General features: G+C 52.2%; 2 protein-coding genes across 6 annotated transcripts in view; both read right to left on the bottom strand.

The window, feature by feature from the left end:
* LOC137436754 (syntenin-1) overlaps window positions 1-16858 on the bottom strand; it is an 881728-nt gene that overhangs the window by 334459 nt on the left and 530411 nt on the right. The gene's annotated exons all lie outside the window — the stretch shown is intronic.
* LOC144888276 (uncharacterized) overlaps window positions 797-16858 on the bottom strand; it is a 168212-nt gene continuing 152150 nt past the window's right edge. Inside the window, exons 2-3 of the mRNA XM_078765923.1 lie at window positions 12909-14311; window positions 797-1233 (exon numbers count right to left, since the gene is read on the bottom strand). Coding sequence (XP_078622049.1) covers window positions 797-1233; window positions 12909-14311 — 1840 coding nt within the window. The remainder of the gene's footprint in view (window positions 1234-12908; window positions 14312-16858) is intronic.

The raw sequence follows: 16858 nt of genomic DNA on the forward strand, positions 1-16858 counted from the left end.
TTAATATCAACACAAACTATGAATTGTATTATATAGAACAATACAAGCTATACATTGTGTTATTAATATCTATACAAACTATAAATTGTATTATATAGAACAACACAAGCTATGCATTGTGTTATTAATATCAATACAAACTATGAATTGTATTATATAGAACAATACAAGCTATACATTGTATTACAAAGAACAATTATCAAATAATGTATTGAAACCATTTTCATTTTGTACTTTGGTAATTAATGCTTAATTAAACAAGACGAAAAGTCTAACAGCGGCGTAGCCGGGCTTGTAATCTTACTACAATTCACCAAATGTCTGTCCGTCTGTCCGTCCGTCTGGCCGTTCCCAGGTACCGAAAAAACGGCTGAACCGATCGCAACGAAATTTTGGGTGGGTAATCCTGGGATCCCCTGGAGTAAAATCTGCTTTATTGTTTTCCAATTTTTTTTTTTTTTTTTCCCAATTTTTCAGTTTTTCCAAACACGATGGAATAATATTTACCGATATGAACAGTGATGTGACTTTTATTGAAATTCTACGAATACTGTTTAGATTTTGATGATTTGTGTGTGATATGATTTCACGGATGTTTATATAAATTGTTTAAAATAAAAAAGCTTTCAATTTCTGATATTTTACCTTTTCATTTGGGCCTCCCAATTGAAGCCCCGCCCGTAGGGTGGGTACCGTTCCTAGTATATTATAAACCACAAACACATGTTTTTGAGGTGTTTTTCCAAGCATTTCCTGCATGGTGTCAAGGTTTCCATGCCAACATTGAGCATTGCGTTCAAGGGTTCTCCCTGATCTTGAACAGTCTCAAATCGTCCCCTTCTCCCAACCTTGTTTTGCTAAACACTGCACATGCGACCTCTTCAAGCTCAGTTATCAGGTCTTGTGGCATGTTCCATGAATTCCTCAGTCTTCCAAGAGCTGGTACAATCCTTGGCATCGTCTCCAGAGTTTTGATGGGCTTGACTTTCCCTTTCCCCTCAAATGCGCTAGTTGTGTCACAATCACCATATGCATGGAGAGTTTGAAGCACTGCCCGGTTTTCCTGTGTGTCGGCCTGTGCAAATTCCGTCGTGTTGAATCGGTTCTGATTGCTTCCTGTACCAGTATCAAACAAAATTGTAATACCTTCAAGTTTGTTGATGTGGCGCAGGATGATGAAAAATATATCATATTCTGGACTTCTCACTTGTATGTTCTTGTAACCATGCTTCTCTGCAAACAGGCAATACCATATAATCCTTGTGTTAGTCTCTTCTTGTGTCGATGTTGGAACTTCAACCTGTTTTTCCTAATTGTTGTTTTCCCATCCTCAGATGTGAACCTGGATCCGTAACCTTCACAGATAAGCATGTCCTTTGGGCCTTGTAGTCGTTCTGTAGAACCATTGCCCCAATAATCACATGTGACTTGCACAAGTTGTTCTTTGTTGTCGTCATTTGTCAATAACTATTTCCGATCTGCTGTTTTGCTGGTTTTTGGTGTTTTCGCCCTGCACAAGTAACTTGTCTACCCACCCTCTGTGCATCCTTTCCATTGCTTTCACCGATTCCTCCTTGTACATATTTGTGTTGAAAGTGATGTCAGCATAGCGTGGCATCATGTCGAAACGTTTCTTGCTTCAAATCAACACGTGACACTTTGGGCCTGGCTTGGGTGTGGCTTCCAATCAACACGTGACACTCTGGGCCTGGCTTGGGTGTGGCTTCAAATCAACACTTGACACTCTGGGTCTGGCTTGGACGTGGCTTCCAATCAACACGTGACACTCTGGGCCTGGCTTGGGCGTGGCTTTAAATCAACACGTGACACTCTGGGCCTGGCTTGGGCGATGGGCGTGGCTTCAAATCAACATGGATGACATTCCCCCGGTAAATGTCGGTACGGGGTCGTGTTTCAGCAATTTCCGAGCTTTGTTTCCCAGGTAGTTCGTTCCCAAATACGAACGTTCATGGCTCGAAATGATCTTCGTAAACAACACGATATTTTGAATGAACACACGTTTTGATGTTTAATTTGGTTGTTCCGAGATATTTAAACCACAAAACACGTTGATCGTTGACGACCTTTTCGTGCGTCAGGGATGGATAAAAAGACGAGTTCTGTCGGCAAACTTCTCGACGATTGGAACAGTTTAAATCTTGGCACATCGACATTTTGAACGCCAGAATTGTAAGGTTCTGATGTAGAATAGATCACGGGGCGATGTCAAAGAGAACAATCATTTATTACAGGACCCGGAATCAGGTTCATGTCGACGACCCCGTACACACACCGCCTGCCCAGTGCCCAGTGCCCTCTGACCCGGAACTCCACCTTCATACTCCAAAACGCGAGCAAGCACTTCGGGTTCCACACAACTGATGTAATACCATCACATCTCCCTTTCCCACAACAAGAAAAGTAATAAAGTAAAAACAGCAAGCCCGTGTAACACCATTACATTGTAGCGACCCATGGGTCCCCCAAAGCTCGAGACCAGCAACATAATCTCCCTGCCCCAGCCGGTGACGTAACCAGCGGACAAACCGCGGCGCCAAGGTTATAATTGCTTGCACCTGTCGGTCACATGACCACCAAAGCGTGCCTCGCCTGAGAGGCCTGGCTTTGGTTCTGACGTATGCTTTTTGGCTTGGATTATATGTATGCGAACCCGATAAACGGGCTTTCAGAGTTCTCGAGTTGATTATACATTAAACATCTTCTCGGACGAGTTTGTGTCTTGTCCGTCACTTCGTCCGTCTCAAGCAGGAGCCCTGCTCCTTCACTGGTGACCCCGAGTTTACGACACGCGATGGACACGGCAGTGTCCCTCAAATTGCCCACTTTCTGGGAAGCACATGCCGCAGTCTGGTTCGCTCAGGTGGACTCCCAGTTCGCCCTGCGTGGCATTACGGAGGACACCACTAAATACCATTACGTGGTCACCGCGCTCGGCTCCGTGACCGCCGCCCGCTGCCTGAGCCTCCTCCAGAGCCCGCCCACTGACGGCAAGTACGATGCCATCAAGGCACTTCTTCTGGGCGCTTTCGCCCTCTCCCCGGCTGAACGCGCACGACGCCTGCTCGACCTTCCTGAGCTCGGCGATACGCGCCCGTCCGAACGTATGGACTACATGCTCGCGTTTCTCGGCGAGCACCCCTCGGATTTCCTTTTCCGAGAGCTTTTTCTCCGCCAGCTCCCGGCCCAGGTACGGGTCGCCCTGGCAAGCACGACCATCGCGAACCCCCGCGACCTCACCAGGGAGGCCGACAAGATCCATTCGGCAAGCCAGCTCGTCGGAGCGGCGAGCCAGCTCGTCGGGGTGGCTGCCGGGAGCCCGCCCGCCGCCCAGTCGGCACCCGCGGTGCAGTTTCCCGCCCACTCGCCCGACGCCCGCAATGCAGCTTCCTTCCCGGAGGCCGCCAGGCCGGCGCGACTGGCAGCGGCGAGGCCGCGTCGCCCGGTCCCGACGCGTCGACCGGAGCCCCCGCCAGACCCGGCCTGGTGTTATTTCCACGCCAGGTTCGGGCAGCGGGTCCGATCATGTCGACCCCCGTGCACGTTCGGCAAGTCGGGAAACGGTCGGGCCGGCGATTACTACCAGCCATGAGCGCTGGCCGTTCCGGAAGCGTGCTATTCTTCGCGGACCAAGCGTCGGGGCGGCGTTTTCTCTGCGACACCGGCGCTCAGCTGAGCGTCATTCCCGCTTCGGCGGAGGACAGGCGGGCCGCCATTTGCGGCCCCTCCTTAATCGCGGCCAACGGCTCTGCCATCCGCACCTTCGGCCCACGCACCGTCGCCCTCCGCTTCGGCAGCCAGCTCTTTCGCTGGGAGTTCGTGACGGCGGACGTCCCCATGGCTTTGCTCGGTGCCGATTTCCTTTGCGCCCATGGGCTGCTGGTCGACGTTAAACGCCGGCGTCTCATCAACGCCGAAACTTTCAGCTCGCTGGAGTGCGCCTTGAGCCTTTCCACGCCCACCGAGCTTTCCTGCGTCCTCCCGTTGGCAGACGACTTCGCGCGTCTCCTCGTGGAGTTCCCGGCCCTCACGCGACCGATGTTTTCGGCCGTTGCGGTGTGTCACGGCATCGAGCATCATATTCCCACTACGGGCCTGCCGGTGTATGCCCGAGCTCGCCGTCTCGACCCAGCCAAACTCGCCGTCGCCAAGGCCGAGTCCACCGCGCTGGAGCGCCTCGACATCGTGCGGCGCTCCGACAGCGCCTGGGCCTCACCGCTGCACATCGCCCCGAAGCCGGGGGGCGGATGGCGGCCATGCGGCGACTACCGCCGCCTCGACGACGCCACTACCCCCGACAGGTACCCCGTCCCGCACATCCAGGATTTTTCCGCCCGGTTGGCGGGGCGGACCATTTTTTCAAAAGTGGACCTGATTCGGGGGTACCACCAGGTGCCCGTCCGCCCGGCCGACATCCCGAAGACGGCCGTTATTACACCTTTCTGCCTCTTCAAATTCCTCCGGATGCCCTTCGGCCTCAAAAACGCGGCACAGGCGTTCCAGCGCCTGATGGACGGCGTGCTGCGCGACTTGCCGTTCCTCTTTACCTACCTGGACGACATCCTCGTCGCCAGGACGTCCAGAGCCGAGCACCTCCTCCACCTCCGGACGCTGTTCGGCTGCCTCAGCGAGCACGGCTTGATCGTCAACCCGGCCAAATGTCACTTTGGTGCGGCGACGATCGACTTTTTGGGCCACCGCATCACCCAGAACGGCGCCGTGCCGCTAACGGCCAAAGTCGAGGCCAACGCCGCTTTCACGCGCCCCGCTCCGTCAAGGCGCTGCAGGAGTTCCTCGGGATGGTGAACTTTTATCACCGCTTCATGCCCCGAGCTGCGCAACTCATGCGGCCCTTGTACACTGCCCTCCGCGGCCAGCCGGCGAAGCGCGACGTCGTCTGGTCCACGGACATGGACGCTGCTTTCACCGGCGCGAAACAGGCCCTCGCCAACGCCACGCTGCTGGCCCACCCGGTACTCCATGCTCCCATCGCCCTCACCACGGACGCCTCCGACTACGCCGTGGGCGCGGTTCATGAACAATGGGTAAATGGGGCCTGGCAGCCGCTCGCGTTCTTCAGCCGGAAACTCCTGCCCAACGAGTTGAAGTACAGCACTTTCGACTGTGAGCTCCTCGGGCTGTACCTCGCCGTCCGCCATTTTCGCCACCTCCTGGAGCCCGCCCGTTCACGGCCTTTGTCGACCACAAGCCATTGATTTTCGCCATTGCCAAGGTCACGGAGCCGTGGTCGGCCCGCCAGCAGCGCCACCTCTCCGCCGTGTCGGAATACACCACGGACATCCGGCACGTCGCCGGAAAGGACAACGCCGTGGCCGACTGCCTTTCTCGAGCCGGCGCCAACGCCGTCCACCTTGGCGTCGATTTCGCCCTGATGGCGACGGACCAGGCCACCGACGGCACGGTGCAGGCGCTCCAGGTGGCGGACACGGGCCTCCGCTTGGCTGACGTCCCCTTCGCGGACACGGTCCTGCTTTGTGACGTCTCCCAAGGCCGACCTCGCCCCGTTGTGCCGGTCACCTGGCGGCGTCGCATTTTTGCTTCGCTCCACGGCCTCTCCCACCCGGGCCGGAAGGCGTCCCAGAGGCTGGTGTCGGCACGTTTCGTCTGGCACGGGTCGCGACGGGACGTCCGCGACTGGGCCAACGCCTGCACACCCTGCCAGCGGGCCAAGGTCCACGGTCACAGCCAGGCTCCACAGGCTCCTTTCACCGTGCCCGAGCGACGTTTCGACCACGTCCACGTGGACCTGGTGGGTCCCCTTCCCCCATCGCAGGGGTTCACCCACCTGCTTACCATGGTGGACAGGACCACCAGGTGGCCGGAGGCCGTGCCCCTCGCCTACACCACCACCGCCGACATGGCCCAGGCGTTCATCGCCACCTGGGTCGCGCGTTTCGGCACACCGGCGGACATCTCGTCGGACCGTGGCCCACAGTTCACGTCCGAACTGTGGGGCGCGGTCGCCCGCATGTTGGGCGTTACCCTGCACCGCACCACGGCCTACCACCCCCAGGCCAACGGGTTGTGCGAGCGGTTCCACCGCTCCATGAAGGCCGCACTCATGGCCGGCCTCCAGGACGACGGCTGGGCCGACCGTCTCCCGTGGTTCCTTTTGGGCCTCCGCACGGCTCCAAAGGAGGACCTCCAGGCGTCCACCGCCGAGCTGGTGTACGGCCAGGCCCTCCGCGTCCCGGGCGAGCCCGCCGTCCACTGCACCCCCCGCCCGGCCACCCGCCACCACACTGGACCCCCCCCCCCCCCCCCGCGACCAGCCAGGGGTCGTTTCGGTCGGGTCATCCGGACCCCCCTCAGGTTGACCTTCCAGGACCAAGTCGATTCTGGGGGGGCGTGTGTAGCGACACATGGGTCCCCCAAAGCTCGAGACCAGCAACATAATCTCCCTGCCCCAGCCGGGGACGTAACCGGCGGACAAACCGCGGCGCCGAGGTTATAATTGCTTGCACCTGTCGGTCACATGACCACCAAAGCGTGCCTCGCCTGAGAGGCGTGGCTTTGGTTCTGACGTATGCTTTTTGGCTTGGATTATATGTATGCGAACCCGATAAACGGGCTTTCAGAGTTCCCGAGTTGATGATACATTAAACATCTTCTCGGACGAGTTTGTGTCTTGTCCGTTACTTCGTCCGTCTCAAGCAGGAGCTATGCTCCTTCAACATCATACATGTCTGCACTGTCATTAGATCATTACAACACCACACCAGTAACCCAGAGCAGTTAACACGAGATAACCAAAGTGTATAAATGCAAACATCAGATAAGCAAAGTGTTTTTTCGATCAAGACGGCATGGTGCTTTCACAAGTCGGCCAGACCTTGTATGGACAGGTGTCAGGTTCTGTGACGGAGGCAACATGTGACTAAAACTGGCAGAACGCTGGGGGGATTGATGAACCATCTCTGCTGTGGTCGCACAAGTGACGTCACAGTCATGATTCACAGGTTCATTACCAGACCTTGCAGATGGTTCGCTGTTCCCACTCACTGTGGCTTCAGAACTCTTGTTTTGGCTCGAAGATCGATGGGGCACCGCATCACACGCGGGGAGCTCCTGAATGTGAATTCGGTCACGTCGGAGTGTTTGACCATTTGGTGATGTGAGCAAATATGACCGTCGCTCTTCAGACATGCCGAGAACCGTGCCCGGCTCCCAACAATGGGTGTTGTGGTTCTGAGGAGAGAACTCGCTGTCCAGGGTATAGGCCCGACATTTCGTGTGTCCGAGCATGCCTATCGTGGTAGAGATTTTGTAAGTGGCGGTGCCTCTCCAGCTCCTCCTGGATGAGGTTGTCATCGTCGTGCACGTTGGTGATTCTGGTTGGTACCAGCGATTTGATTTTTCTGCCCATTAGCAGTTGAGCAGGACTTTCCAAGTTGTAGATCACCAGGGTAGACCGCCAAGATAGCAGTGCCAGATGAAAATCGTTTCCCGCACTTTTTGATTTGCGGAGGATGGATTTCACTGTCTCGACTTGGCAATCAATGAATCCATTAGATTTTGAGTATGTTGGGGATGAAGTGACGTGGTCAACATTCCATTTCCCATTTCCCATTTCCCAAATTCCATTTCTTGTGGTGAGGCTGTTGCCCAGAAACAACTTGCCTTCGTCTCCTGGAAAGCAAATCCAACGGAAGGAAATCTCATTTCCTTTCACAAAGCCCGGAACAAGTGTGTGTCCACCCTCAGGAGAGCCAGGAAACAATATCTCTCCGTTCTCAAGACCGAACTCTCTTATCTGTCTCCCTCTTCCAAATCCTGGTGGCGTCTGGTCAAATCCGTTTCTGGTGTTTGTTCCCCCTCCATCCCCTCCCTTACCTCAAACGGCTACACAGCTGACTCCGCACGTGAAAAAGCTGAATGCCTCAACTCTGTGTTTGCCTCTAAATCTTGTGTCCCAAACCCATCCCTCTCTGTACCCACCATACCCAGTCGTACCCTGCTGCTCCTGGACTCCGTGTCCTTTCCTCCCGACAAGGTGGAAAAGTTTCTGTCAACCCTCGACTCTGATTCTGCAACTGGACCCGACGGCATCAGCCCACGGGTCCTAAAATCCTGCTCTGCTGCTCTATCTCACCCTCTCTCTGTTCTCTTCAACCTCTCTTTTGCTCAAGGTCAACTGCCATCTGCTTGGAAATCAGCCAACATCACCGCTCTGCACAAAAAAGGTGCAAAAACAGATCCTAGCAACTACAGACCAATCAGCCTTCTCCCAATTATCAGCAAAGTCATGGAATCCATCATTGCTTCGGATATGAAATCTTTCCTCTTCTCCAATGGCTTGATCTCTGATCATCAATTTGGTTTCAGACCAGGTCACTCTACTCTGGACATGCTGCTTCTGCTGTCTCAACAATGGATGGAGGTCCTCAATGCCAAACAGGAAATTAGAGCTGTCTCCCTCGACATATCACGTGCCTTCGACACGGTCTGGCACCCCGCTCTGCTCACCAAACTCTCCTCCTTTGGTATCCATGGAAATCTCCACATATGGCTGGCGGACTTCCTCTCTAGTCGTCGTCAACGTGTGGCCCTGAATGGGTTTCTCTCATCTCCTCTTCCTGTTCAGGCTGGAGTTCCCCAAGGCAGTGTTCTGGGCCCCGTGCTTTTTCTGGTCTTCATCAATGATCTCTCTGACTCTCTCGAAAATCCTCTCTATCTCTTTGCTGATGACTCCACTCTCTGCCGCTCCATTCCTCTTCCCTCAGATCGGCAGTCTGCTGCCTCCTCACTCTCTGAAGACCTGGACAAAATCACAGACTGGTCAAACAAGTGGAACATGTCTTTCAATCCTGACAAATCTCACACTCTTACTATGTCTCTCCGAAAAGATCGACTGGACAACCCTCCCATCTACTTCCTCAACAATCCTCTCCAAGAAGTTCTGTCGCTCAAGATATTGGGTCTCACTATCTGCCATGATCTTTCTTGGGAAAACCACATTTCCAAGCTGGCCTCCAAAGCCAGTCGCCGAATGGGCATCCTCCGTCGTGCGAAGTCCTTCCTCGGCACACCTGAGCTCCTCACCACATACAAGGCTTTCATCCGCAGCTCAATGGAATACTGTTCTCCGCTATGGGCCGGTGCTCCTGCCTCACACCTAGCTCGGCTTCACGCTGTTGAAACCAAAGCTTTCAGAATTATTGGAATCTCCCGCGATGAAGCTATCTCTGAGGGCCTTTCACTCACTCACCGCAGGCAGGTAGGTGGTCTTTCTGTCTTCTACCGACTCCTCTCCGGCCTTGCACCCCCAGCTCTCTCTGTGCTCTGTCCCCCAAATATTCCTACAGGTCGCACAAGATCTGCCAGCAACCCTCTGATGGTTAAGCTGCCGAAATCTCGGCTCTCTGCTCACCTTCACTCTTTCATTCCTCTTTTCTCCCGCCTCTGGAACAAGCTCCCTCACTCCCTTCAATCCCACTCCTCCCTCCAGGTCTTTAAAACAGCTGTTCACCACCATCTCTTATCTTCCCCCATCCAAAACCTTGATCTTTTCTACCCCCGCTAATTCACCCCAGATCCACCTTGTTTGAAATTCCAACTTCATTCCTGGAAGTCCTGGCAGTGTCCATATGTTTTATACCTCTCCCACCGCCCCCTTCCCATGCCCCCCCCCCCCCCAAAGCACCCTCTCTCAGATCTCTCGATGTCTCCATGTCTCTCGGTCCCTGCTCTCAAATGTTGTGTTTGTGTCCTTCCCCCTCTCTCCCCATCTTGTCTACCGCTCCCGATGTTATATGTTTTATGTGTCGGTTTGTCTTTCTGTGTGATTAATGTTCGCTCTTTCACGAGCCTCGATATTGTATACAAAAAAAAAAAAAAAAAAAAAAAAAAAAAAATGAACAAAATTCTGCGCTGGAGAAATGAGGACCATTATCACTCATGAACGTATCAGGAATTCCGAACTCAGAAAAAATCTGCACCAAGGTCGCAATGATCATGCGACTGGGAGCAGACTCGGGCAGTTTGCGAACAACAGGAAATTTGGAATAATAATCTGCGATGACAATCCACTGAGCTGCATCAAAATAGAACAAATCACATCCGACTTTGCTCCATGGTCTGAGCGGAATGTCATGTTGATGTGGTTCAGGCAGCTGAGATTTCCGGTGTCGTTGGCAGGTCGGACAGCATTCAACTAGCCGATCAATGTCCTTGTTAACGTTATACCAGTACACAGTATCCTTCACCAGTATTTCGTTTTCTCATGTCCAAAATGGCCTGAGTGCAGTTTCTGCAGAATGTCGTTTCGCATACTCTTAGGTATAACGACTCTCTCTCTCCTTTAAGAATTACGCCATTTTCAATTGACAGTTCATCCCGAAAACTCCAGTATGTTCTGAGAGCCTCTGGGAGGTCCTTCAGATGGTCCGGCCATCCACTGATAATTAAGTCTCGAAGTTGACAGGTCAGAATCACGAAGTGTTTCCTGCTGCAGCTGAGACAACTTCTCAGAAGAGAAAGGACCAAGTCAACATGCAGGTCCAAGTCCATTGTCATTGTATTGAGTGGGCGAGGAATGTGGAAAGGCCATCGGCAAGCTGACTCTTTGCCCCAGGACGGTACTCCGTTGTAAAGTTATACCCTTGGAGTCTGACAAGCATTCGTTGCAATCTCGGTGGGTCAGCAATCAATGGCTTGTTAATGATCATCAACAACGGTTTATGATCGGTGAGCACAATGAAACTCCGACCATACAGGTAGGTGTGGAAACGTTCAATGCCAAACAAGATGGCCAATCGCTCACGTTCCATGTGTTACGTGGTCCTCCCGGTGACTACCTGGTCTCGGTGACCCCCGGACCGTGAGAGGAACTTCGCCAGAAAGATTTACAATGTATGCTTTTCGTAACGCAATCAATATGAATTCCAACCAAGAAAAAATGATTTTCAATGATATATTTTCAATGGTAATGATACAATACAATACAATACCTTTACAATGATACAATCAAGGATATATTCCCCGAGCAATCAACCCTCAACAATTCACAATCAACAATCAATCCCCTAGATGATTAAGATGGCCATCTTACATACGTGTGTCCCCTTTTGGTACTCACGACCCCTTTGGTCTCTGTCCCTCACAATGTCTCTGGGGCCCTCCTGACCAAGATGATGGTCGGCTTCGCCGCACACGGGCGGTTGAACGAACCCCGGGCGGACGTGCTTCCACCGGACACGTACTGTACCGGGAATCGCGGCTGTAGTTCACCCATCCTGGCCAAGCGAGGCGGGTAATGTAAAGCAGGCACAGCAACACGCCGCTTGCAAGGCGTTTTAGGCCCCAAAGTGCGACACGTACGCGTCCTTGTAGACGGTGCGGCGAAATGTGCCAGACGCTGAGTCTGTGCACGGCCCCACGGCAGCTGGACGTCTCAAAAGGGTAGTTACACGTCCCGGTAACTCCTCTCGCCAGACGGGCTTGGGAACGCAGCTTTTCCACGCGGTTCACTATCGATCCCCCCAACCCTCGTCGGAGCGGGGCGAGGAAGAAGAAGCCTCGTCGCTTCCGCCGGACCTCGTGTCTTTTCTTCCTCCGTTTCCGGTCTCTTTTTTCCCAGAAGGGCTCCTGACCCTCCAATCACAACAACCCTTAATCGACTACACATTGATAAGCAAAGACCTGAATTGTAATTCACATACATTCACATAAATATGTAACACTCCCCCCCTTCAAGAAAGAAAGTTTGAACCCAGCGAAAACTTTCTTTGCCGGCTAACTTGGATAAACAAACCAGATAACTCACCCCCCCCCAACTCATCAGTTCCCCCCGGGCACAGTCATCCCTTGAAAATAAAGCAACAAAATTTCACACAATTCCCTAGATTAATTCCCTCTGGACCAAGCGTCAACCACTTCTAGTTCCTCTTGAATGACGGCTAAGGGGTGGTGACCAAAGCCCCCAAATTTAAACCTCTCTATAGCACTTTTCCGGGAGGCCCAGCGGAGTATTCCCTACATGGACGCCTTAAGGAATGTGGAGTTCACGGTTAGTCCGGGGAGGAAAGTTCATTACATGGACGCCTTTACGAACGGGGAGTTCACGGTTAGTCCGTGCAGGAAAGTTCACTACCTGGACGCCTTTAAGAACGTGGCATTCACGGTTAGTCCGTGTAGGAGCCCCGGCTCGGCGGCTCCCCCGTATATATAGTGCTTCAACTTCTCCAGACTCCTAACAGTTACGGTGGGACCACTTGTCCCAGCCGTTACCTGGCTGGCGGTCTCCTTCTCGGCCAGTGCTCTGACATTCATTTTTTTGGGAGGTGCCGTAACTCTGGGAGCCTCCATAGTAATATCGGCTGCTGCCAACTCCAAAACTACTGCCAAGTTGTCCTCTTCTGTAGACCTCTCGACGCCTACGAAATGCCTTCCCTACTGTTATGGTCCGACCCTCCAAATCCTTACCATTCCAATTCTTCTCTGCCTCCCTGGCGTCTCTTGTGCTTGCAAACGTGACAAAGCCGAACCCTCTTGACCGTTGCGTTTCCCTGTCTTTTACCACCCGCACTTCCACCAGCGGCCCATATCTGTTGAAGACAGAGGTCAGAACTTCTTCCTCTGTGTTGAAGTTCAGCCCCCTACAAATAACTTGGAACTTTTGTCGCCATCCCGAGCTGGTGGGGTGTTATTTTCCCTGCTGTGCTCTTTACCAACCCTCGGGTTACCATAAATTTGCCCCCCGGCCAAATCATTCCCAATAATCACAGATACTCCCTCTACAAGAACCGTGGCTTGTAAACCGACGGTGACCGGTCCTGACACCAAATCGGATTCCAAATGGATGACATGAAGTGGGGCACTAACACAGCCACCGATCCCTTGTAACCGAACACTATCACCCGTTGCGGTACTCTTTGACAATGGCAAAATGCCTTCCAGCATTAAGGATTGATGGGCTCCCGTGTCCCTCAAAACCCTAACCGGTCTTGGATTAGTCAAGTCTCCCTTGAGTGAGACCAACCCCTCATACATAAATGGTTGGTAACTCTTCTGTGGGTGATTTCTTACGTTTGCCATCGCATTCGGAGTTGTACTAGTCGGACTCCGCTCTGGGTCTTCCCTTTTCATGAAGTAACAACTGGACATCAAGTGTCCAGGTTTCTTGCAAAAAGCGCAAGTAGGCCCGGAGGAAAAACTCGTGGTCTGCCTCGGTCCCCCTGAAAAATAAGTTTGTCTTGGCCCCGCAGCCTTCTGATTTCGAACAGGTGGGGTATCCGCGTTGTCCCCATAATCCTCTCGAGGCCGCCGCCATGTACTGTCGTTCTCCGCACCTGCTGTTCCCCACCTCCCCTGCGGAGATCTAGGCGAGGAGTTAGGCTCGTGGACCCCTATCCGGTGGGTTAAGGCATAATCATCTGCCATGGTGGCTGCGTCCCACAACTTTGGTACTTTCTTTTCCTGCAGGTACACTTTGATGTCCTCGTGGACACACTGCTGAAATTCCTCCACCAGGATCAAGTCACGCAATGTTTCGAAGTCTTTCCCGACTCCTTTTGACTCACACCACCGATCAAACATGTTTTCTTTCACTCTGGCAAACTCCACATGGGTCTCACTCTCCCTCTTCCTGGCATTCCTGAATTTTTGCCTGTAAGCTTCCGGAACCAACTCATAGGCTTTGAGGATGTGCTTCTTCAGTACCTCATAATCTGCACATTGGTCCATTGGTAGCGCCGAATAAATCTCTTGAGCTTTTCCCACCAGCACACTTTGCACTAGTATGGTCCAGGCCTCCTCCGGCCAGTTTAACTGTCGAGCCACTTTCTCAAAGTGTGGAAAAAATTTCGCGACTTCCTTTTCACTGAAGGGTGGAACCAGCCTCACATGTCTGCCCACATCCCAGGTTTTCTGGCTAGGTGTCGACCCCGTCAGCAAGGGTGGTACCTCTCCCCGTTCTCTCATTAACTCCAGCTCCTTGAATTTAATTTCCTGCTGAAGCTCCATGTCACGTTCCTTTAATTCCCTTTCTGCTTTTCTCTCCTCTGCTTCGAGTTCCCTTGCAGCTCTCCTCTCCTCTGCTTCTGCTTTCCTTTCCTCTGTTTTCATCCTTTCTAACCTTTCCTGGAGTTCTCGTTCCACTCTCCTTTCTTCTTCTGCTCTTTCCTTTTCTGCTTTCCTTTCTTCTTCTGCTAACCTTTCCTGGAGTTCTCGTTCCACTCTCCTTTCCTCTGCTTGTTTCTCTTCTCTCCTCTCTTCTGCTTTCCTTTCTTCTTCTGCTCTTTCCTTTTCTGCTTTCCTTTCTTCTTCTTTGATCCTTTCCTGGCTCCGTAATTGCAACTCCAGTTTCCGGAGCTCAACGTCTTCTGGTTCTTCGGGTAGCCACTCCCAGGCTAACTCGTCCCATGTTCCTAATCCCACCATAGATTGTATCACCGTGGTCTGCAACTCTGCCTTCCTCAAATTAGTTCGGACCTCCAAGTTAAAATGTTTGGCCAATTTCAAGAGGTCCGACTTTAGTAACGCTCGGAACTGTGCCTCACTCGGGGTTACCGCAAAGTTCTGTGCCACAAACGCCATGGTGCCTATCGTTAACACCTGTTAACCTTCACCCAAGACTTTACCCCAATTTCCCCAAAAATTTACCAATTAATACTTAATTAATAAATTTTAATTAATAAAAATATTATTTTATTATTTTTTCCAATTTTAGATCCCGGACGTAGACCCAATTGCGAATCCGCAAATCGTAATTTGGACGAGCCCCCAATTCTGTTACGTGGTCCTCCCGGTGACTACCTGGTCTAGGTGACCCCCGGACCGTGAGAGGAACTTCGCCAGAAAGATTTACAATGTATGCTTTTCGTAACGCAATCAATATGAATTCCAACCAAGAAAAAATGATTTTCAATGATATATTTTCAATGGTAATGATACAATACAATACAATACCTTTACAATGATACAATCAAGGATATATTCCCCGAGCAATCAACCCTCAACAATTCACAATCAACAATCAATCCCCTAGATGATTAAGATGGCCATCTTACATACGTGTGTCCCCTTTTGGTACTCACGACCCCTTTGGTCTCTGTCCCTCACAATGTCTCTGGGCCCCTCCTGACCAAGATGATGGTCGGCTTCGCCGCACACGGGCGGTTGAACGAACCCCGGGCGGACGTGCTTCCACCGGACACGTACTGTACCGGGAATCGCGGCTGTAGTTCACCCCTCCTGGCCAAGCGAGGCGGGTAATGTAAAGCAGGCACAGCAACACGCCGCTTGCAAGGCGTTTTAGGCCCCAAAGTGCGACACGTACGCGTCCTTGTAGACGGTGCGGTGAAATGTGCCAGACGCTGAGTCTGTGCACGGCCCCACGGCAGCTGGACGTCTCAAAAGGGTAGTTACACGTCCCGGTAACTCCTCTCGCCAGACGGGCTTGGGAACGCAGCTTTTCCACGCGGTTCACTATCGATCCCCCCAACCCTCGTCGGAGCGGGGCGAGGAAGAAGAAGCCTCGTCGCTTCCGCCGGACCTCGTGTCTTTTCTTCCTCGTTTCCGGTCTCTTTTTTCCCAGAAGGGCTCCTGACCCTCCAATCACAACAACCCTTAATCGACTACACATTGATAAGCAAAGACCTGAATTGTAATTCACATACATTCACATAAATATGTAACACATGCAAGCGCAACGTTGTTCAGTATCTGTTAGAGTTTTGCTTGCATACGCCGCTGGCTTCAGCTGGTTTTGATGGGCCTGAAGCAATGCTGCACCAAGGCCTTGAAGACTGGCATCACATTGGAGGTAGACTGGCTCCTCTGGCTGATAGTTGTGGAGAAGAGATGTTTCCGACACCTCATTCTTCAGATGATCAAATACAATTTGACTCGCAACGGTACCCGCCCTACGGCGGGGCTCCAATTGGGAGGCCCAAATGAAAAGGTAAAATATCAGAAATTGAAGGCTTTTTTTATTTTAAACGATTCATATAAACATCCGTTGAATCATATCACACGCAAATCATCAAAATCTAAACAGTACATGGACGATCACGTAACCCAGAACCCAGAACTTCCAAGTCACAATTGTAACCCAGAACTTCCAAGTCAAAAACGAATTCTACAAATTTCAGAAAATTAATTTCAAATCATCTCCTTGGCCCGTGGGTTTGATGTGTCTTTACAGTCTTCTGGAAGACATGTCGAGTTTTGGGTGAGGTGAACTGCTGCTCGGTCAGCTGGGTATCTGGCTGACTGGGCATTCGAGGCCCTCTTTGACCATGTGAGGGTCGTGACGGTCCACCTCTGCAATGAGAGTGTTTCTGATTTTGATGTTAAGTACTGGTTGCCTCATTTTGTTGATGCAAACAGCCCACCACGGTTTATACCGAAGTATAAGAGGCTGGGAGGTGGAGGGAGGAGGAGAAGGTGGGAGATACCATTGGTGTGCTCCCTCTCCAGTGTTTGGGAAAAGGTGAAAGAGGATACTGTGGCACAGCATGAGGATGCGGGATTGCAGGAGGCCGAACCCTCGATGAGGGGAGGAAGGTTGGGAAACACCTCCTCCGACTGAGGACATTGACGCATGTGGCTGGCAGGTGAAGAAACGCATGAGGAGGGGTCGCAATAAGGGGAAGGCTCCTGGCCCATTTATAAGGGGAAACTGCTGAGGAGGTTCGGGAGACGGACCTCAGGAGGCGAGAAAGAGCTGCCCCGACCCTCAAATTACTTTGGAGGCAGAAATTGAGAAATGGCTGCATAAGCCTCCTGCCACCCTCTCCCCTATCCACTCCCAACTCCGCACTCCGCGAGGACGCCTCCCGGGTCCCAACCCTGGGTCCCCTGCTGGTGCTGGGGGTGG

The sequence above is a fragment of the Myxine glutinosa genome, chromosome 11, assembly GCF_964187855.1.
Source record: "Myxine glutinosa chromosome 11, kmMyxGlut1.1, whole genome shotgun sequence".
Classification (NCBI taxonomy): Eukaryota; Metazoa; Chordata; class Myxini; order Myxiniformes; family Myxinidae; genus Myxine; species Myxine glutinosa.